Raw genomic sequence first — 22,726 nt, forward strand, 5'->3', positions numbered from 1 at the left:
GTCACACTTTATAGGTTTCTGTAAGTTTTACTAGGAACATTTGTGGGGTCTCAAAGAAACCCGTTGAAACGATAAACACTTTAAGAAGTGTCCAAGGGTGCTTCTCCTCCAGCTTATTCCTGCCCCATCGACTAGTCTCTCCCTATATGTAAAGTAGGTAAGTAATGTCGAGCTGAACCCGACCAGGACAAAGCGCTACACCTTCCCTCAAATACAGGTCTTTAAAAATATCTCCCTCTCTCAATTGCTGCCATGTTTAAGTAAAACCCAATTCTTTTTAATGTGAGACCCTGACAGTATTTCATACTGCTCCTTGGTTATAGCACTATGAAAAGCTACCTACAGTCTGATTTAAAGGGACACTTCCATCCAAAAAATGTTTTATCACATATTAAGTCCTCATGCACATGACAGTGAAAAATGGCCATGTGAGAGCTGTTTAAAAGGGAACCTGTCACCAGTTTTATGGTGTCCTCACTAAGAGCAACATAAATAAGTGACTGATTCTCTGGGTCACTTTCTTTAATTGACCCAGTCAATCTGCCAACATCTTGTATTGAAAAGCTCCAGCTCGTAATGATGAGTCCTGAATATTCATGAGCTCCTGACTCTCCCCGCCCACCTGCTGCTGAATAACAGTTATTTTCCATATGAATCAGCAGCAGGTGGGCAGGGGAGTAGCTATAGCTGTTAATTAAATAAACGCTGGACTAAATGACATCACGCTGGACTCAAATCAGCTCATTAGCATGTGGCATCTTTGTGTGTATATTATGAGGTAACCATCTGTCACACCAGTAAGTGAATACATCTAAGGCACTTATTAGTTAATGATTGTATATAATTAGTTAGATTATAATAAAATATCCACATGACAGGTTCCCTTTAAGTAACTGCCATCACACAGGCATTTTTAGCACCAGTGAACGTCTATGAAGCTAGTCACATTGCCATTCTTTTAACGGTCAGTGAATAGTGTACGTCCAAAAATAGGAGATGTCCTATTTTAGGCGGTTTCTACGTTCAGACAGACCCCATTGAAATCCATGGGACTTTTTTTAATAATAGCAGATTAGACAGGAGTACACCCGTCTAACGGGCATTAATAACGGGTACACTTCAACTAAATGGCCATTTAGGGGTTAAAAAACAAAACCAACCAACTTCATTGAGCACGACCTGCTGAAAAACCTGCAATATGTGTGATAACGTAGCCATGTGGGAGGGCGCACATTGTAGGTCCTGTTCTATGAAGAGAGAAAAGAGACTGCAGCAGCGCCATCAAGTGGATGAGGTAAAGTTTTTTTTTTTTGTCAAATCAACAGCTGGGGACCACTATGGGGGCAATATTTACACAATGGGGGAAAAATTTTAAGCTGGCGGCCTACATTGGCGACATTATTAGAGATGGGGGCAGTAAAATAAAATGGCTACACTATAGGGGACATTATTTTACCCAGTGGCCTACATGGAAAACATTATTAAAGCTGGGGCAGTAAAAAAAATCCTACACTATGGGGGACATTATTTTAGCTGGGGACCTACCATCCTGTGGGTTCTCGCAGAAGGGGGGGGAATCTAGAAATAACGGCAAAATTTATCAGTTTTTTAACGGACATGAAAAATGGATGCAAAACGGACACAACCAGAAAGCGGATGCACACACTGATACAAAATGGCCGTGAAAAACAGACAGCAAGTCAGTTTTTAACTGACATTTTTATTCACAGTTGTGTGCATGTAGCCTATATGTGAATATCCCATGTATTTTTTTTTTTTTTCGTTTTAAAAAGAGGTTTTCTGGGTAATTTATTTTTTTATTATTCCATATATTCCTTATACTTCAATATTTTTTTTTTTATTTTTTTTTGCACTTTATACTTAATGTTCACCGGGAGGCATAGATAGCCATTTCAGTACAATTACAGCAGTAGCAAATATGTATACTTTAATTAGTTTTTTTGTTACTACTTTTGCATAATAGCACATCTGCTGCAAAAAAATAAAAAAAAATAAAGAGTGTGTGTGCGCATCATTGGGTGTGGACCAAAAATATGGTCATGTGATTGGGACTGCATGCTAGACTGCCAATATTTAAATTCCACCTATCCTTGAGGCTTACAAGGGATCAGGCACTCATTTTGGCAATCAGTTGGGGTACCACTAGTCAGACCGCCAAGTGATCTAGCATTTATCACCTATCCAATAGATAGGCAATAAATGTTTCAGTCTGCAATGCCCATTTTCACATACAAAATTCTGGCAAGTGATATTACTTATTAAACACTAAAAGTATCACAGACCTTCAGTTTCCCGGATGTCAAGAACTTTCTTTATCTGTGACAACGGCATCAAGCTAATATGCTTAAGAGATGCGGGGGGTCTTGTTTGTCCATGAGGACTCTTGAAAGTCCCAATGACTTTATGCCGCTTTCTTGCAATCTGAAAATACAAATTAACTGTTAATGCACATGGGAGAATCTACAAAATATTGGTTTGGTTGCTGAAATATTGTACATTCAGATGATTGCTAGAAAAAAAAAAATACATCTTAAAACATGTTTAAAGTGGTTATTCAACAAAAAGTATTACAAGTCAATGGATAGGGTATTTCAAAATAAGTATTACTGCTATATACACACACTACAAAAATATTCCTTGGTTTCATGTACATTATATTTCTCTCTGGTAGAGATCCCTACAGTAACTCCAGTGGCTAGAATTCTGGTCCACCTTCTCCCACATTCGGTGGTGGACTGACATGCTCAGAAGCTACAGGAGGAAGAATTCACAATGCACTCCTGGGGTGCTTGACCGTTTCATGTTACAAGAGTTTAACTGCAAAGCCATTGAGAAAGTATGAAAACTGCTGTAGCTGCCATATTATTCTACACCCAGATGGAAAACTGGAACCACCCCCAACAAAGGAGTCCTCAGGGGGGTGGTAATGTCTGGAGTTTAATGTTTAAAAAGAAAGATCACGATTCTAGATATAAGGAAAAAAATTAAATAAACATTCAACCATTAAATGATCAGTAATGGACAGCTTTCATTGGTCGACCTCATACATCAAAAGGGGTCCGTTTATGAACCTGTGGGGGACACTGGAGATGGAAGACCTATCACCACAAACTGCAATGCAATCTGCAGGCAGCATGTTATAGGGAAGGAGAGCTGAGCAGAAAACATTCAGCAAAACTTGCAATTTATGCATTTCAATCTGCTATTTCTGACTTCAGTTGTACACAGGGGAGGTGTTATCACTGATTGATGGCCTTCCCCCTACGTGTAAACAGAGATAGCTGTCAGTCACTGATAGTTGTGAACAGAGGTGGTCTTAAAATTTTTGAAAGATCAGATTTAAATGAATAAACTACACATTTTGATATATCGTTTTGTTGGTAAACAATCAGTAAAACATGTAATGTATTCATTATAAATCTCTGATCTTTCTAAACTTAAGACCACTCCTGTACACAACTATCTCTATATACATGCAGGGGAAGGCTAATCTGTGATAACACCTCCCCTGTGTACAACTGAAGTCAGAAATAGCAGATTTGGGCTACATGCACACAAACGTTGTTTGTTTCAGTGTCCGTTCCGTTGTTTTTTGTTTTTTTCCTGGATAGGATGCAGACCCATTCATTTCAATTAGGTCTGCAAAAAATGCAGACAGCACACAGTGTGCTATCCGCATCCGTATGTACGTTCCGTAGATCCGCAAAAAAAAAAAAAAAAAAAATTTCCTATTCTTGTCCGTTTTAGGCATTGTTACAATGGATCCGCACAAAAACAAAAACGGATGGCATACGGATGTCTTTCAGTTTTTTTTTTTTGTGAATCCGCAATTTGCGGACCGGAAAACACATACGGTCGTGTGCATGTAGCCTTAAATGCATAAATTACAAGTTTTACTGAATGTTTTCACAAAAAACTATAGAAATCTGCTCAGATCCTCCTGCACTACATTTAGTAGTGACAGGCTTTAATACAACAATTACAAGCAAAAAAATTAATTGCTGTATAATGCTGTAATGTTATTTAGCAATTGTCTCTATAAAACAAAGACAGGACAGCATGTCCTAGACAAAGGGGGGTCATTTATCATTTTCTACGCTGTTTTAAGCGTAGAAAATGGTCTAAAATTAATGTATGCCTTCCATATAGACCTTCACTTGAAGTTATATATAGGCTGGCATCTCTTCATAACTTTAGCGGATCCACCGCCAGATAAAGGGGTTATTAAGACTGGCATTTTAGACACGCGCCCCTCCCCCCATAGTGATTACAGTCCTAAAAGAAACACACACTTTCACAATACTATTAATAATCAATAATTTGACTAAATGCTGCATAAGAAATCAGATACTCCTTCATGAAATAAATCGGCTTATCTGTCCTCTTCTATTATTCATAAACTACTTGGAAAAACCTCTAACACAGACAATGATTTAATGTGGTATGGTGCTTCTGAAAGGTGAATGCGCCCTGGTTTATAATACAAGCTGTAAGTCAGGATCAGCATGACGAGCAAAGGTAAGTAAAAGATAGGTAAATGTAATGTATGTAGTCATTCAACATTTTATGCGCATCTGTATACAACCTGAAATGATGTTCAAATGTGAACCAGAAATGAAAGATTCAGAGTCAGAAAAAAGATTAAAGTGTAATAATTCAGTCATAACAGTAAAAACTTTTACCGAAGCACAACATGAAGAATTTCCACACATTTTCTATTTATTTTAGCCTGACACTTAAAATTTTCTAACAACTTTCTTCCAGTGAACATCTCCTGCCAGACCTCCCTACATTACTCTGGGTCTTAACATCCAATATGGCCTCACCTCAAGGCAATCATTAAATAGAAAGAGTGTGACTTGTTCTCCTCGGTCACAGAGATCTTCCCCCAGAGCTATAGTTTCCACTCTTTGCACCAGCATCCTATGGGACGATAACAGATTTGCCTACGACAAAGAACAGCAACAGACAAAGTTTCTTTAGTTGGGGGACAGTACAGGAATAATGAAGGAGTAAAAAATAAAAAGGATGCCCCTAAAAGCACCATCAAATTGATTAAATGTGTCATAACTATACAGTACGTGTCCCTGATGATCTGCATTAGGGATCGACCGATTATCGGATTTACCGATATTATCGGCCGATATTCAGGATTTTGAACACTATCGGTATCGGCATCTATTTTGCCGATATTCCGATAGTGTATGGGGAACACAGATCGCGCTGCTGACAGCGCTCTCCGTGTTCCCCTTAGCAGCACAGGGGAGAAGGAGCAGTGTCTCCTCCCCCTGTGCTGCTGCTGCCGCCAATGAGAGGACAGGGGACAGGAGGAGCGGAGGAGCTATGGCCACTGCTCCACCAATGAAGATTAATCTATCATTCATTCATATACAGGAGGCGGGAGCTGCAGGATCACATAGCCGGCTCCCGACCTCTATGAGCTGTAGCTGCGATCTGCGGTAGTTAACTCCTCAGGTGCCGCGGATCGCAGCTACTGCTCATAGAGGTCGGGAGCCGGCTATGTGATCCTGCAGCCAGCTCCCGCCTCCTGTATATGAAATTAAGCTTCATTGGTGGCGCAGTGCGCCCCCCCCCCCCAGTATTAAGCATTGGTTGCGCAGTGCGCCCCCCCTCCCCCCCAGTATTAAGCAATGGTGGCGCATAGGGCCCCCCACCCCAGTCGCAGTGCGCCCCTCCACAGGATCCCCTCTCCCTTGCTCCTCCGATCGGAGCCCCAGCAGTGTAATGCTGGGGCTCCGATCGGTTACCATGGCAGCCAGGACGCTATTGAAGCCCTGGCTGCCATGATAAGCTCCATGCTGCTGTGTGCACAGAGCACAGAGCAGCAGGGACAGTGTGAGCTCCTATTCACCCTGATAGATCTCTATCAGGGTGAATAGGACAAGGGTTCTAGTCCCTAAGGGGGCTAAAAGTTAGTTAAAAAAAAAAAAAAAAAGTTACAAAAAAAAATAATAAAAACACCAAAATATAAATGAAAAAGAAAGATTTTAAAAAAACAAATACACATTAACAATAAACATTAATTTTCAGCAGATTTGTGGGAATTTTTATTTTTTTTTCAAAAATGAAAATTCCCAGAATATCGGTATAAATTATCGGCTATCGGCCTGAAAGTTCACAAATTATCGGTATCGGCCCTAAAAAAATCAATATCGGTCGATCCCTAATCTGCATCCCTTGTAATCTGTCGCTGGACCTTAATACTTACAGGGCATCCATCCACTTCATAGACCACGTCAAAGATTTGTCGTTGGGCTTCAGTTTTTCTTTTATCTTCATTGATGTGACTGCCAAATTGAAGAAAAGGGGTAGAGGTTTATGCCCCGTAAAACGCCACATATTCCTCTCTAATAATGCAATACAGATTTTTGCCGGAAATAAAAAAAAAAAAAAAAAAAAAAAAAAAAAAGGGTTGGTTTTTCTGAGGGACGTAAAAGCTTTGTCTGGCTGAAAGGAAGAGAAGTAATTACATATCAATGTGAAGTTGCTTGTTTATCTGGTTGCTCCTCGGAATACACAATGCGGAGAACGTCACGAAGGGAAAATATTTAGTCAAGTGGAAGATGAAGCACTATAAATATTTTCCAGAGAAATTTATTTTGAAGAGCCTGTCAAAACCCCAGAAGGGCCCGCTATTAGTGGACTGAAGGTTGATTGAAGGTTACAGACTCATTTACAAGAACGCTGGGACATCTTAAAATGCCACCACTGATAAGCAGACGTTACACTGATGCTCAGAGATAAAACCTTGCATGATCAAAAAGTAATTGTCACGGCATATTACACTGTTCTTTATATGTCAGAGAAATTGATGCTATAGTTGTAGCTAGCGGTGATGGCATTATTTTTTCCTTTTCTTCATTTTGACACATTATTAGCAAAAGCATTTGGTCATTAGTTTGTCCAGAAGAAACTCTAAGTGATGGGCTTAAAGGGGTTGTGTCACTTTAGCAAGCGGCATTCATTATGCAGAGATCGTTAATACAAGGCACTTACTAATGTATTGAGATTGTCCATATTGCCTCCTTTGCTGGCTGGATTCATTTTTCCCATCATATTATACACTGCTCGTTTCCAGGGGTTACGACCACCCTGCAGTCCATCAATGGTGGTCATGCTTGCAAACTATAGGAAAAAGCCCTAGACTCTCTGGTGGCCAAGGCTGTGAGAGTGCACATAGGGTGGTACTTTTTCCTATAGTGTGCAAGCACGACCACCCCTGCTGGATTGCAGGGTGGACATAACCATGGAAACAGTGTATGATGTGATGGAAAAATGAATCCAGCTAGCAAAGGAGGAAGTATGGATAATCACAATACATTAGTGTCTTGTATTAGCATTTATTATGTAGAGAAGGTTATTTGCTGAAGTGACAAAACCCCTTTAAAGCAAACCAGCCACTATGACAAATGTATAAAAATTACATAGATATGTAAAAATAGATATCCGATTATACTAGTGGGTACAAGATGACCTGAAAATAAAAGCACTGCCTGTTCATGAGGGATCTGAATACCATCTAACTGCTTCCTGTAATGGACCCCGTCACCAAATGAGCATCTAGCTTCCACTGAGTATTCATGTGACCTAAAAAGGTAGTGGATAATCTTCCAGAGAATAAATGGATGACTGATTAAGTAATTGACAGGTTCTCACTAAACACATGGCTCGATAGAGATAACTACATTAGATGAGTCTCAGGCTTCCAGTTAACATCTGGAGTTGGCAGTTTTTGTTTTTTTTGAGGGAGGTGATTGTGTGTGAACCTAGCCTAAAAAGACAACAATTTTTCAGGAAGACTCATGATAAAAAGCTAAAAGTCATGGACTACTGGAAAGAGAATAGAATGTATCTACACTTTTTCACTAATTTATATTAAATACTGATAAAATATTTATTTCTGATTGTTAATTTTAAATTTATTCTATTTTCTTCATATGGTTTTTGGGCAGCCATCATGCCTCATCAGTTGAGAAATTTGTTTTAGGGCCCATTCACATGCCCATAGTGCCGCCATGCCCGTGTTGCAGACTGCAAACCTTCGGGTCTGCCATCAGCAAGATACGGCAATCTTTTGCAGAGCAGAGGCATCGACCCAGAAGCACACGGAAGGGCCTATGTCCTACCTTTCACCGGATCGCTAACCCATTGAAGAGATGTAAACACAGGCACAGAGTCAGTATAGTCGTGTGAATGGGCCCTTACAATGGTCAAATGGACATAAGAACCCGCTTTACTTGTAAAATCTTTCTTGCCAAGTTCAATGGTATATTCTGGTAACTTTTTCTGGCTATTAGCATTGTTCTTAAAATGACAGTCAGAGAAACCATGAGATTTCAAGATAGTGGTTGCAATAGCCACGCCATCAAATGTAACAATCCACAATGCTGGTGGGTTACTTTTTCCCTGAGAAAAGGCTGTCGCTAAGCATTAGATGCCAGGGTACCAGATACACCTGTTCCTAGGAAGACAAGGAAGGAAGTTGTACATGCTGAATAAGTTCCAGGGGTCATCCACTACAAGTGCCAGAGAGTTCCAGGTCCAAGTCACAAACTGAGGAAGCACGAGGTTGACTCTAGAAGCGTTCAAGCCTTTATCTGGGGATCCTCATTATGTGGGAGGACAATCTGGTGAAGAAATCACTTTCCTGGGTATAAACATCCTCTGCTGAGAATGACCACTATCAAATTGTTCATCCCTGGCATGTGATCTGCAGAAAGAGCGAAGGACGTGGCAGTCCAGTCACAGCAAGATGCTGGCCATCTCCACCATCACTGCTGAGCGGTGGGACCTGCCTTAAGGGTACAGGTAGATGACTGCCGCAGCCTTGTCTGATTGAATAACCTTTCAGGAGAGGAATCCAAAGAAAGAGGGACAGGTAGATTGCCAGACTATCTAGAAGGATTAGGAGGATGGAAGCAGACACTGTATTGAATTCCATGACCAGGAAGGTAATCTATATGCATGGAGAGAGGCAGGACTTCTAAAAAATGTATAATCCATTCGAGCTAGGGGTTCAGGTTTTTGGATTCAGCAGCGGTCTTCACTGGGATGTCATCCAGGATGGGCATACCAGATATTGCTCAGCACAGAAGAGCTGCCTTTGACCATGGCGACTACCTTCGTGAAAACACATGGAGCAGTTGCTTGGGCCACAGGAAGAGCTGCAAACTGGTAAGTTAATGGAACATAAACCTGGGAAAGTGCTGATGAACCACGCAGGCTGGGATGTGGAGGTTGGCATCTTTGACCAAAGAAAAACTTAACTAGGGTTTGCATGTTAACATTATTATTCAGCACTGATGGTTGAATAATGCTTATTACCAGCTGCATGCATATATTGTTCACGTGCAGCTGGTAGTAGATACTAGCCAACTCCTTTGTACTTTATTTTACTTTATTTTTATTTTACATTTTCAATGTCTGTATCTATATTTAATAATAAGCCTAAAATCATGCATTTCTCACACTGGCGACTTGGGACCTTATTGTCTAGGGGGAGAGTTTTCTAGGCAAGCTCTGTCACCTGTATCGAGATCAGGAGGGACTAGACAAGCTGTGATATCACCTACTTCGAATGGAGGATCATGTGTCATCTTTACAGAGGTAATTGTATTTCTGCCTGTGATTAGAATGCAATACCTGAAAAGGTTACCTGTACAGAATACAAGGACTGAACATATCTGTGCACTAAGTAAAAATCAGATTTTAAAATGGCCAATGTTTCAATGATGTTTCCACGATCAATCACAAGTTACAAGGTGGCTTGCCAATCCATTCTGCACATATAGAACTACTTACGTCATTACTTCTTTTAGTGATTCAATAGCTTTCTCAAGCATCATCTTATCTGGATTGTCCTCAGAGGTATGTTTCTTAAGATCTTAAAAAAAATAAAAATATTCAAAACAATGGGTTTCTCCAAAATATACCAGGTTTTGCATGAACCAGAAGACTAGTGTGCAACACTGAAGGGAACCTGTCGGGTTTAACATAGTGTCTCACCTTGTATTTCATTTATTTAAAGGGGGTGTCTGGGATAATTAAAAATGGTAGCAATTCCATAAAATGCTGTAAAGATAAAGAATACATACTCTACTCTCCGTGTCTGGTCATACTCCTGCTATCTATATGCAACGTGCTATGAAACGTCACCATTGCAGTCTGCAAACAGACAGAGGGAGAAAACCTAGATAGGCAGAGAACATCACAGAAGAAAAGTCCACGTATTTTTTTTGTTTCAGAGCCTTCAGGGGCTACCATTAGTACCATTTTTATTATCTTGATCAACCCCTTTAAACCTCTGGTCCCTCCATACCTAGGAATACATTGGGCGTTTCTACTTGGTGACCGAGAACCTTCCCTATATAAATGTACATGGTCCACTGGACCATGAAGCATAGAATGAGCAGGAATTTAAATGAATAAAACAGAAGTTAAGCCTCATGCACACCGCAGCATCCATTTTGACAACTGCAAATCCGGATACCGGCCATGTGTCTTCTGCCATTTTCTCACCCTCATCAGTAGAAAAATGCCTATTCCTGTATGCAAAATGGACGACAATGGGGCATGTTCTATAAATTGTTAAATAGAAAAATTATTATAATTTGCCTCACTGACTCCCTGTCGCTGCTATTATGATGGTGCCCGGGCCTACTGCAATACACTTCCTGCTCTTTGTCGACACGGCAGGAAATGGATGAGAATACTGCTACTGCCATTGACTAGATGGCCATTATGCCAAACCTTCTCCTGCCATGCTAAGAACATGTGGCTGAAACACAGCAGGAAGCCAGTGTAACGTTTGAACTGCAATGGCAGGAAATCGGTATGGTGAGAATAAGATCCCGCCCTCTTAACCTTTGGCAGGTCACGGCCAAGCTTTTTTATGGTCTTAGAATACAAATTTTAGGGTATCCATGGCAATTGATTGCTGAATTTATACTCGTTTCACTACCCAATAAAAACTTTAACCCCTTCCCGACATATGACGACATGATAGTACGTCACATGTCTGTCTTTAAAGATGGAGCCCGCTCCCGAGGCCCCATAGCAACCGGGTGACTACTGTTACTTCAATCAGACACCGGCGGCTAATGCATTACCACTGGTTGAAGACATTTAACCCCTCAGATGTCGGGTGTAATCTGAGCGCGCTAAAAACCTAAAGCGTGCGCTCCCGTTTATGGTCCGGCTCCTCGTGCGGCAGCCCCCGTCATAATCTATGACAGGAGGCTGCTGTATTGTCTTGCCTCTAGCAGAGCTCCATAGGAAAGCAGTAAAATCATCAGACTAATGCTAGTGCATTGGAGTCTATGATAATAGCAATCAAAAGGATTGATTGTTATACAGTGTTTCTCCAAAAATAAGAAAGGGTCTTCTATTTTTTTTCTCCGAAAAAAAGGGTTACGGCTTGTTATCGGGGGAGGGCTTATTTTGGGTCCATGAACAACAATCACACATTAATACTTGGACAAAAAAAAAATCTATTTATTCAAATACACAGTGTAATCACAGTGGGTGGCACAGTACTACAGTATGATTCCGGTACAGTACTCTAGCAGGCAATGCCACACTTCTGGTACCATACGTACACTGCTCCTAGGCAGCAATGTGTACAGTACGTTACCAGGGAGATCCGGCACGAGAGATGACAGGGTGCCGATTAGTGGAGGTGGGGAAGAGAGCAGGACGCGCTCACCACCAATCAGCACCTCCAGGCAGCAGAGAGGAGGAGGACATCCTCCTGCTGCCTTATTCAGCTACGGTAGGGGCAAGTTAGAACGTGTGGGCGGGCGGCAGTACAGAGTAGAGAAGCCGTCCAGCGATGTTCCCGTTCAGTATAGTAGATGGAAGTGCGGCTGCCGGCATAATTTTGCAATGAGTGAAGCCGCCAGCAAGAGCAGAAGCTCCTGGGTCAAGGATGAATATTGGAGAGAGTAGAGCTGTCACCCATAACCAAACATATAAAAGTAACAGCACACTTAAAAGGCGGCCTTGCAGACCTGGGAAGCAGAGGCTAAATGCCAGACCGCCCACGATTCCCGACTGCCCTGGTGGAGTGAGCAGTCAACCGGAAAGGTTGGGAAGAAAGGAGGGAACTGGGCACAGGACAACCTTGTCCTGGTGAAAAACTAAAAAGGGGGACCAACACGAGAAGCCAAGGACATTTGGAAAAGGACAGACAAGGCCGAGACCTGACTTTTGAGGGAGGCCAGGCTGAGACCCTTCTCAAGGTCGGCCTGAAGGAAAGAATCCTAGGGATGGAAAAAAGGAGAGGTTGAACCTCGCCAGATTCACACCAGGCAAAGTAAGCCTTCCAGGTACGATGGTAAATCCTGGCTAACTGGGGCTTACGTGCATGAAGCATACTGTGGATGACTGACTTGGAGAGACCGCAGAACCTTAGGACTGCGGCTTCAACAGCCATGCCGTTAAATGAAGCAGAGGTAAACTTGGGTGGAACAGCGGACCTTGCAAAAGGAGGTCAGGACGCAGAGGTAACCACCACGGGGCGTCGGCAAGCAGGAAGACGAGATCTGCATACTACGCCCTGTGGGGCCAGTCCGGAACCACCAATATCGCCGGTTCCCGATCCATTTTGAGACGTTTAAGTACCCGAGGAAGTAGTGGAAGGGAAGAGATATAGGAGACTGAATTGGGATCACGGGAGAACCAAGGCGTCAACCGCCAGAGCCTGAGGATCCCGAGACCTGGTGACGTAAAGTGGAAGTTTGTGGTTCAGACGGGAGGCGAAAAGATCCAAGTCTGGGATTCCCCAGCGCTGACAGTTGTTGAAACACCTCTGGATAGAGAGACCACTAGCCCAGATCGAGACGCTGGCGACTGAGGAAGTCGGCCGCCTAATTATAGACTCCGGGGATGTAAACCGCGGAGAGAGCGGGAACGTGTCCCTCCGCAGAATGCAAGGGACTTCCTTCAGGACAGCCACGCTTCTCGTGCCCCCCTGGACACCCGGATGACACCACTCCTTGGCCAGGAGTGGAATTGCAGGTTAGTGAAAACCAAAAATGGGATGCCTGGAATGGCGTTATGAAACGGATTCCTAAGCCGAGGAGGAGAGGGTCTTCCTGCACATGGAGAGCGTCCCTAACTGCCCTGTTGAGATCCTGCATGGCTGCAGACAGGGCAGAGCTCTGTTCTGATCCAGAATCAGAGTTAGAGGAGTCCCCTGAGGCGGCGGATGGTGCGGCATGGGAGGATTTGACGCTAGCCTCAGACCTGTCCTGGGAATGCCAAGGAGGAGTGGGACATGGTTGTGACCACCTGAGGTATCTTGCGGGACCTGGTGTCAGAACGTAAGCGTGCCCTGTCCACGGAGGAGTCCCTGGGAGGGGCAGAGGCAGCTGCAATTTTGGAAGGCAAGCAGTCCAGTGACTCAACCATGGATTGAGAGAGTCAGGCCAGGTTCCCTATGGCTTGGGACAGCGAAGAAGCCCATTCAGGAGGAACCGACACATAAGGTATGATCAGGGTGTCCTGAGAGGGTCTGGCGGCAAGGCACTGCGCACAAACGGGCTCAGGCTGACCGCAAGGCAACTTTACATTACAGCGGACGCATGTATAATACGTGACGACCCCGCAGGGGGGCTGGGAGTCTTCTCTGGAAGAAGACATGAGGGCTGAGTGAGAGCCTGAAAAAAAGAAAAATCAGCCAGCCAGAGGCTGTCCTACCGGACCCCAGGTGCTGTGTCCCCGAAGAAGTGCTGCAGCAGTCGCAGGAGATTGGAGAGCGTCCATCAGGAGTGCTGGCAAGATGGATGTCCCACAGGAAGAACTAGCCAAAAGGCAAACTTCGCCCTAAACTGGGATAGGAGGGGTAGGAGACCCCTCCCAGGAGCCAAGAGAAGCGGGGAGGGGCCAAGAAAAAAGCCAGGACTAGAAGGATCCGGCCTAGGCTAGGTAAAAGCTGGGGCCTCGATTAATTGAGAGGCAGGGGAAGGAGCGCCGTCAGTGGAACGGAACCACGGGAGACCGGGGGCACTCCAGAAGGAAAAGAACAGGTGAGGGGGACTCCTGAGGAAAACCAAGGTAAACGCAGCACCAGGTGCCCGAGCACAGGGCAGGGAAGTTGCAGCCCAGTCCCAGGCAGGAGCCGGGGACTAAAGTAAAGGCAGGCCAGGGAGAAACATAGGTGGTTGGAGGCCCAGCTAACCAAGAGGGCTGGTGTGGGGGACTCCGTAGAGGTGAAAAATTGACCCCCCCTCTCAGGTTAAGATATGTGCTGGGTGAGGATTCAGGAACTTCTGGATTGCAGGCAAACACTTTAATCTGGGGAGCAACAGGCCTGCTAAAAGCAGGGGGAAAACAAGGGGAAAGGGAAACCTCTCTGGCCCCCAGATATGAGGTGCTCCTACCCCCTGGGAAAGAAGGGAACTAATCCTAGACGCATGGGACAGGGACACAGGGAGAATACTCAACGCCCGGTGTCTTTAGCCGCCGCAAGAGTCACCCCTTCGGCAAACTCGCACATATGTGGTATTACTGACAGCCACTGCGGATGCAGTAATAGGGGACCGAGTCACCGGCGAGGTAATGAGAGTATGCGCCCGCAGAGGGGCAACTAAAGTGGATATCCAAGATAAAGCCCCATCCTGCAGCAGCAGGTCAAGACAGGCAGGAGAAGGAAAAATAAAAAAGCAGCAAGACCTGCAAAAAAACAGAGCAGGTCATGTCTGCCTCCTACGGACACTAGACTAAAACTGGTTGGTTTAGTGTCTGAGCAGAGGCTATAGCCCATCTGGGTGGAGCCAACACCTTTCTTTTCTAGTATCAGCCTCCTAGTGGCAGCTGGGCATATACCCATGGTGCAGTGTCCCAATGCCATTCACGAGAAAGTAATGGAGAATATTCTTCTAAAATCACTTTTGAGAAACTTTCATATGGGATAATAAAAATAAATATGAATGTGCTCTGCAATTGGTGTCCATTCACACGTCCGTAATTTGGGTCCGCATTCGTTCTGCAATTTGTGGACCCATTCACTTTCAAATGCAAATCCGCATTTTCGGGATCTGCAATTCCATTCCTGAAAAAAATAGTCCTATTTTTGTCTGCCATTGCGGACCAGAAAAGGCATTTTCTATTATAGTGTCTGATGTGCGATCTGCAAATTGCGGATTGCACATTGCAGGTGTCCGTGTTTTGCAGGTCCGCAAAAGAATTACGGACGTGTGAATGGACCCTTAGGTGGAAATCTTTCTGCAGTAACCTACCATTTAAAAGAAGAGCAACACTAGGTAGTCTTTGAACCGGACGGATCATCAATTCAGCTAATGTCTGTCTCCCGCATTCTGGCTTTGCTTGATTAATCTGAAACAGAAAATTACAGTACAGACTAACATGTTTCTCCAAAGCAAATGAATAAATCAGATCCCAAAAGATAAAGCTAGAACCCCATCCATGAGAAGCCACCATTGCTCAGGGAAAGCCTGGTCTTGCAGAATAATCATGAATAATTCTGGCCGATCAGAGGGAGCACTATGCAGCCAACAGCTGCTAACTCCTCATGATCATCCTCCCAAAAATCAACGCAGGAAGCAAACAGGACCCTGGAGGTATGAGTAGCCACTGGGGTCCTGGTGCACTAACCATTTCACTGCCCACAGGAATCTTAGAGAACCTGTCACCTGGATTTGTGGTATACAGCTGAGGACACTGGTTGCTAGATGGCCGCTACCACATCCGCAATACCCAGTCCCCATAGCTCTGTGTGCTTTATTGTGTATAAAGACCGATTTGATATACAGTCCTGACCAAAAGTTTAAGACCACTTGAAAAATGGCAAAAAAAAATAAAAAATCATATTTAGCATGGCTGGATCTTAACAAGATTCCAAGTAGAGCTTCAACATGCAACAAGAAGAAATGGGGGTGAGACAAAACATTTTTTGAGCATTCAATTTAATGAAAACTAATAAACTGACACAGGCTGTTTTTCAGCTGATCAAAAGTTTAGGACCACACCTCCCAAAAAAAAACAAAAAACTGTGTTTTGTTTTTGAAGCCCTTCAGTCTCAGATGCCGTCTGATGGTTATTGGGCTGCAGTCAGCACCAGTAAGGGCCTTAATTTGGGTCGAGGATCGTCCAGTATCTTGACGGACAGCCAATTGGATCCTCCGGCTCAGTGCTGATGACATTTTTTTGGGTCTTCCACTTTACTTTTTTGTTCCATAACCCTCAGGATCATTTAAGAAATTCCAAATGACTGTCCTACTGCGTCCCACCTCAGCAGCGATGGCGCGCTGTGAGAGACTCTGCTTATGCAGTTCAACAACCCGACCATGTTCAAAAAAGGGAGAGTTTGTTTGCCTTTGCCATCACAACGTGTGACTACATGACAGAAAATAACAATAAATCCACATCTTTGCACAGATTTGGCCTTTTAAAAAGGCATGTGGTCCTAAACTTTGGATCAGCTGAAAAACAGCCTGTTTCAGTTTATTCATTGTTTTCATTAAATTGAATGGGCAAAAAGGAGATTTTTGTGAAACTCACCTGTAAAATCTTTTTCTCGTCTTTTCCATTGGGGGACACAGACCATGGGTATAGCTTAGAGGTATTAGTAGGAGGGACACTATGCAAATGAAAGAGCTCCTCCTCCTCGGGCTATACCCCCCGACTCCACCAGGAGGAACTCAGGCGTTGCACAAGCAGTAGGAGAAGGAGCAAGAAAAAACCATGGAAACCATCGGACCAAGCCATAAGGTCCAACCAGAAACAGAAAACTGAACTAAAGACCCCTCCTGCAACAGGAATAATGGGTGGGAGCTGTGTCCCCCAATGGAAAAGACGAGAAAAAGATTTTACAGGTGAGTTTCACAAAAATCTCCTTTTCTCGTACTTTTTTCCATTGGGGGACACAGACCATGGGACGTCCAAAAGCAGTCCATGGGGTGGGAAAAAATATCAGCACCGCCAGGAGGAACGCCCAACGGTCAAACAGGAACCACAGCCTGCAAAACCCTGCGGCCAAAGCCGCATCAGCCGAAGCCAGTGAATGCAACTGACAAAAATTTGCAAAGGTATGCAAGGACGACCAGGTGGCCGCCGTACACAGCTGAGACGCAGAGGCACGATTGCGTCTTGCCCAGGAAGCCCCCACCGCCCTAGTGGAGTGAGCGGCAATCCTAGCCGGGGGAACTCCACCACAAGCGCGACAAGCCGCGGAAATAGCCAAGGAGATCCAGAGCGCCATGAACGGCGGACGGAAGCAGTAGCCGCGAGATACACCTTCAGGACCCGTACAACATCCAGGGAATGCAGAGTGCGTTCCTTGGGGTTAGCCGGAGAAGGACAAAAGGAAGGCAGGACAAGATCCTCATCAAGGTGGAAGGGAGAGACCACCCTGGGCAAAAAGAAGGGGACTGGACGGAGCACAACTTAAACCTGGTGGAAAACCAGAAAGGCTCCTGACAGGAAAGAGCGGCCAGCTTCGACACCAGTCTGACTTAAAAGCTCGTGATGGGATGTGAACTCACAGCCACTGCATAATAGCCCAGAACCTTAATCACTACGCCATGTAGCTGTATCAGAAGCTATGGTCACAAGGAAGACCACTTTCCAGATGAGAACAGTCAGAGACCCTCCTCAAAGGCTCGAAGGGGGCCGACTGCAGAGTGCGCAGAACCAAATTGAGATCCCAAGGAGACAAAGGGGGAACATACGGGGAACCGAATGCGCCACCCCCTGAAGAAAGGTCACCACCGGACCCTTAAGAGCAAGGGACCCCTGACGGCCCGCGCCGAAACCTGACCTTACAGGGAACTAAGCGACAGTCCCTGCACAAGCCCAGACTGAAGAAAAGACAGTACCATCAAGATGGAAAAACGAAGGGGAGGGAACCCCGAACCCTCACAAAAGGACAGGAAGGCCATCCAGGTACGATAGTAAATCCGGGAGGAAGAAGACTTTCCCGGACTGATCATGGTCCTAACCACTGAATCCGAGAACCCCATCTTCATCAGGATGGCGGTTTCAACAGTCACGCCGGTAAACGAAGAGACTGTAAATTCTGGTGGAAGAACGGGCCCTGAGACAGTAGGTCCTGTCTGTCGGGAAGAGGCCATGGGGCGTCCGCCAGCAACCGAGCCACGTCCGAAAAACCACGCGCGGCGAGGCCACTCTGGGGCGATGAGAACGGTCGGATTCCCTTCCGCCTCGAACTGGCGTAGACCCTTTGGTAGGAGAGGAAAACAGAGGAGGCTGAAGTCCTGCCACGGAGACACCTGCGCATCCATCCGTACGCCTTCGGATCTCGGGCACGAGCCAGGACCACTGGGATCTTGTTGTTGAACCCGGACGCCATTAAGTCCACATCCGGACGGTCCCATCTGTGGCAGATTTCTTCGAACACTTCTGGATGCAGAGACCACTCGCTTGGATCCACCTTGTTGTGGCTTAGAAAGTCCGCTGTCCAGTTGTTCACTCCTGGAATGTAAACTGCTGACAACACCGGAACGTGCGTCTCCGCCCACGTCAGAATTCTCTTCACCTCCTGCATCACCATCCGGCTGCGGGTCCCGCCCTGATGGTCGATATAGGCCACGGCATTGCCCGTTTGAACCCGCACTGGGAGGCCCGCAAGGAGAGAGGTCCAATAGGAGAGAGAGAGAGCGGAAAAAATCGCCCTCAGTTCCAGAAAGTTGATTGGAAGGCGAGACTCTGCCGCCGACCAAATCCCTTGAACCGTGCGAGACTGGAAAACGCCCCCCCAACCCAGGATGCTGGCATCGGTGGTGGCGATCGTCCAGGAGAATGCGAGAAAGGAACTCCCCGACCTCAGGTTCATCGGGAACAGCCACCAAGGGAGAGCTGCCCGAACCCGCTGAAAGGTAAAGGATCTCCTGTTGCGCCAGGCGAGTGTGAAACTGGGCATATGGAAGGCCTCGAAAGAGGCTACCATAAGACCCAGGACCTGCAAGTATTCCCGAATGGAGAGGCACGGGGAGCGCAGCAGATGCGACACTGCCCCCTGGATCTGGGAGGACTTGAAGGCTGGCAGAATACTTTGGCAGCCGAGGTGTCCAAAATCATCCTCCGGAAGGAGAGCCTCTGGGACGGGAAGAGGCAGGAGTTTGGGAAAGTTACCAGCCAGCCGAACCGTTCCAGAGTCTGAACAGTGATCCGGACGCTGTCCTTGGTCTGCGGTAGAGAGGGGGGCCTCTATCCGGATATCGTCCCGATAGGGCAGCAAAGGAATGCCCCTGGTACGAAGAAGCGCCATGAGCGGTCCAGGACCGTGGCAAGGACCCGCGGGGTGGTCGCCAACCCGAAGGAAGGGCGACAAACTGACAGTGTCGACCCGTAATGGCGAAGCGCAGGAATCGATGGTGGGATTCCGCAATCGGGACATGTGATAGGCCGAGGAGCAGCAGGGCGGGCTGACTGGGCCCTCTAGTGCCGGGAAGGCTGGTGTAAAGGAAGGCCTCTTTGCGGGCGAACTGAGACCCCCGGCGGAGGAAGCAGGCGACGGCCTACCAGATGAGAAACGGCAAAAGGCATGCAGAGATGAACTCGTCCAGCTGATCCCCATAAGGTCTGGAAACCCCAAAGGGGAGATTAGCAAGGGAACGCTTGGTGGAGGCGTCAGCGTCCCACACCTTCAATCAGATCTCTTCGCGCTGAGTGACAGAGATGGCCAACCTGCGGGCAAAGAGGGAAACAATGTCCCTAGAAGCTTCGCAAAGAATCTTAGAAGCCTGAGACATCTGGAGAACCAACTCCAGTGTGTCAGTAGCCGCATCTCGTACCGCCAGTTCCTGGTGGTGGTGCTGTAACCACACCGAGAGAGCACTGGCTACCCCTGCTGAGTGAAAGGTAGGTCACAGGGACGCGCTGCCAGCGAAAAAAGGACCTGGAAGAGAGTCTATGCGTCTGTCTACAGCATCCTGGAAAGAGGAACTGACCAAGACAGGAAGGGCCATATAATTGGCTAATCCGGCCACCGGAGAATCCACCTTAGGGGGAGGAGACACCTCTCCTCGCCGTCAGCAGGGAAAGGAAAGTATATTCATGCGCTGGGTGGTCGAGAACCTTATTAAGACTATCCCAGGCCCTGGACATGACCGCGGAAAAATCCCTCATGGACCGGGAACATGGTAGTCTCCGACTGCCTGGACGGAAAAAGGGGGAACTCCTGACAAGTGGAAGGAGGAGAATCCCCTTGGAGAATAAAGGTGTCTCGGACAGTCGCCACTAAGTCAGCCACCCTGACGGAGGGATGCTGCTGCTCACGCTTCCTGTTAGTAGTCGGGCGTCTTCTGTGGAAAACCACTTAGAGAGGTGGTTGGCGTCACAGGATTTGAAAATGCCCTATAGTCCAAAAAGGACCTGGCTCGTCCGAGCCGGATAATTCCCCTTCGGATTACTCTCCCTAGGGAGGGGGAGAGCAGTCCGAAAGCGCCACAGGCGAGGTGAGGGGGGTGGAGAGACGGAGACATCCGAGGTGGGATGCTGCCGCTCACGCTGCCTCTTCGTAGTCAGGCACCCACTGTGGGGACCACAGAGAGATGGAGTCTTTAGCGCCACAGGATTAAAGGACATGGTTGCCTTGGCGACTAAGACCAATTTAGCGGCCGCGCTGGACATGGCAGATGCCCAAGCGGGGACCGCAGGCTCCCAGGGACGTGGAGGAGGGGGGTAAGGCAGGGATGCAGGTAATACTTATCTGCTCCTGCAGATCTTCTCCCTCGACTCCAGGACCAGCAGGGATGCACCTCTTCAGGCTTCTGACTCCTTGTCCAGGAGTGCAGTGTTCTGGTGGAGGGTGGCAGCAGGAGACCCAGTAGCTGGTGGGATACCGGAGCTGCAGGTCGAGCCCGGATCCACTTGTCTTCTTTGGGGGGCAATGGAGGCAGCCAGGCAGCGTCCAAGGACGGCGGCGGGCACTCCACGGGGGACCAGGAAGGCGCCATGCCGACCTGTGTCCCCATCTAGAAAGAAAATAACAAAACGGAGTAGAGTGATGAGGAGCTGCACGGCCGTGAGCAAACAGAGTCTCCGGTGTAAGGAGAGTCAGAGCGGCATGCCGAGGCTCCGCCCCCCCCGAACGCGTCACTATGGCGCGAAAAAAGCGCGCAAAACAAGCGCGCGCGAAAATATGCGCGAAAATAAGCACGAAAATAAGCGCGCGATTTAAACAAACACCACGACTCCCCTCACGTGGTGCAGCAGGGGTTAACGAGGCCATGGAGGAGCGGCCTGCCGGCGGGCGCTGAGAGAGCGCAGCAGCCAAGGACCGACGAGAGAAGCGCTGAAGCCCACAGTTTAAGGGGGAAGAGATGCCAGTACTCCAGTGCCAAAATGAAGAAAGTGCCCCAAAGTGCCCCATCAGGATCCTTCTTCAAGCTCACCCAGGTAGCCACAGACAAACAGACACAGAGGGAGGGGGAGGGACTGGGCAATACTTATCTGCTCAGCATGCTCCCTCGATGTCCAGACCAGCAGGGATGCGCCTCTTCAGACTTCTGACTCCAATCCAGGAGAACAGTGCTCTGGAGGAGGGTAGGCAGCAGGCGTCCCAGCAGCTGGTGGGATGCCAGAGCTGACATGTTGAGCCTGGATCCACTTTTCTTCTGTGGGGGGATGGGAGGTAGCCAGGACACGTCGAAAGACGGTGGCAGACACTCCACGGGGGCCAGGAAAGCGCAATGCTGACCTGCGTCCCCATCTGAAAACAGAAAAAAATAACAAACAGGAGAAGAGTAAGCGTCACCTCCTTGGACAGACACTAAGCAAAGACTGAGTTCCTCCTGGTGGAGTCGGGGGGTATAGCCCGAGGAGGAGGAGCTCTTTCATTTGCATAGTGTCCCTCCTACTAATACCTCTAAGCTATACCCATGGTCTGTGTCCCCCAATGGAAAAAAGTACGAGAAAAATGTTTTGTCTCACTCCCATTTCTTCTTGTTGAATGTTGAAGCTCTACTTGGAACCTCGTTAAGATCCAAGAATGTAAAAACGAGATTTTTGTATAACTTACCAGTAAAATCTCTTTCTCGCTCTTTCCTTGGGGGACACAGAAGACCTTGGGTATAGCTCATCTCCCTAGGAGGCGTGACACTAAGTGAAAACTGTTAAGCCCCTCCTCCACAGCTATACCCTCAGCCTGGAGAGAGAGGCTGCCAGTTGCGTGTCCAAGTAGTGAAAAAAAGGCAAAGTCCAAAAGTGGAACCAACAAGCCAACTACCCAACGGGTAAAACAACTCGGAAACCGTGTAGAGAAAAAACAAAGAATGGGTGGGTGCTGTGTCCCCCAAGGAAAGAGCGAGAAAGAGATTTTACTGGTAAGTTATACAAAAATCTCGTTTTCTCGCCCAGTTTCCTTGGGGGACACAGAAGACCTTGGGACGTTCAAAAGCAGTCCAAAAGGGGGAGGGACCACAGCACCAAGGCGAATCACCCGAAGGCATCAAGAAACCGCCGCCCGCAGACCAGGCGGCCCAAGGCAGCATCTGCCGAAGCCAGAGTATGCACCCTGTAGAACGCTGTAAGGCAGACCAGTGACCGCCGCGCACAGACGCATGGCCGAAACCAAATGCCACCGGCCCAGGAGGCACCGACCGCTCCGGTGAAACGAACGGTGACACCAAAAGCAGAACCCTGCCCTTGGTGCGGTAACCACAGCAACAACCACTGTGAGAAAGCGGAGGAAAGCCACCCC

At 46.9% G+C, this 22,726-nt stretch overlaps 1 protein-coding gene across 3 annotated transcripts in view; it reads right to left on the reverse strand.

Annotated features, from left to right (window-relative positions):
- The window catches only part of ECT2 (epithelial cell transforming 2), a 98,792-nt gene that overhangs the window by 19,983 nt on the left and 56,083 nt on the right, over nucleotides 1–22,726 (reverse strand). For all 3 annotated transcript variants that reach the window (XM_044291405.1, XM_044291403.1, XM_044291404.1), the window contains 5 exons: nucleotides 15,282–15,378; nucleotides 9,844–9,925; nucleotides 6,251–6,329; nucleotides 4,848–4,967; nucleotides 2,304–2,442 (listed from right to left, as the gene is read on the reverse strand). In XM_044291405.1, the coding sequence (XP_044147340.1) occupies nucleotides 2,304–2,442; nucleotides 4,848–4,967; nucleotides 6,251–6,329; nucleotides 9,844–9,925; nucleotides 15,282–15,378 (517 nt within the window). The remainder of the gene's footprint in view (nucleotides 1–2,303; nucleotides 2,443–4,847; nucleotides 4,968–6,250; nucleotides 6,330–9,843; nucleotides 9,926–15,281; nucleotides 15,379–22,726) is intronic.

This window comes from Bufo gargarizans, chromosome 4 (genome assembly GCF_014858855.1).
Source record: "Bufo gargarizans isolate SCDJY-AF-19 chromosome 4, ASM1485885v1, whole genome shotgun sequence".
Taxonomy (NCBI): Eukaryota; Metazoa; Chordata; class Amphibia; order Anura; family Bufonidae; genus Bufo; species Bufo gargarizans.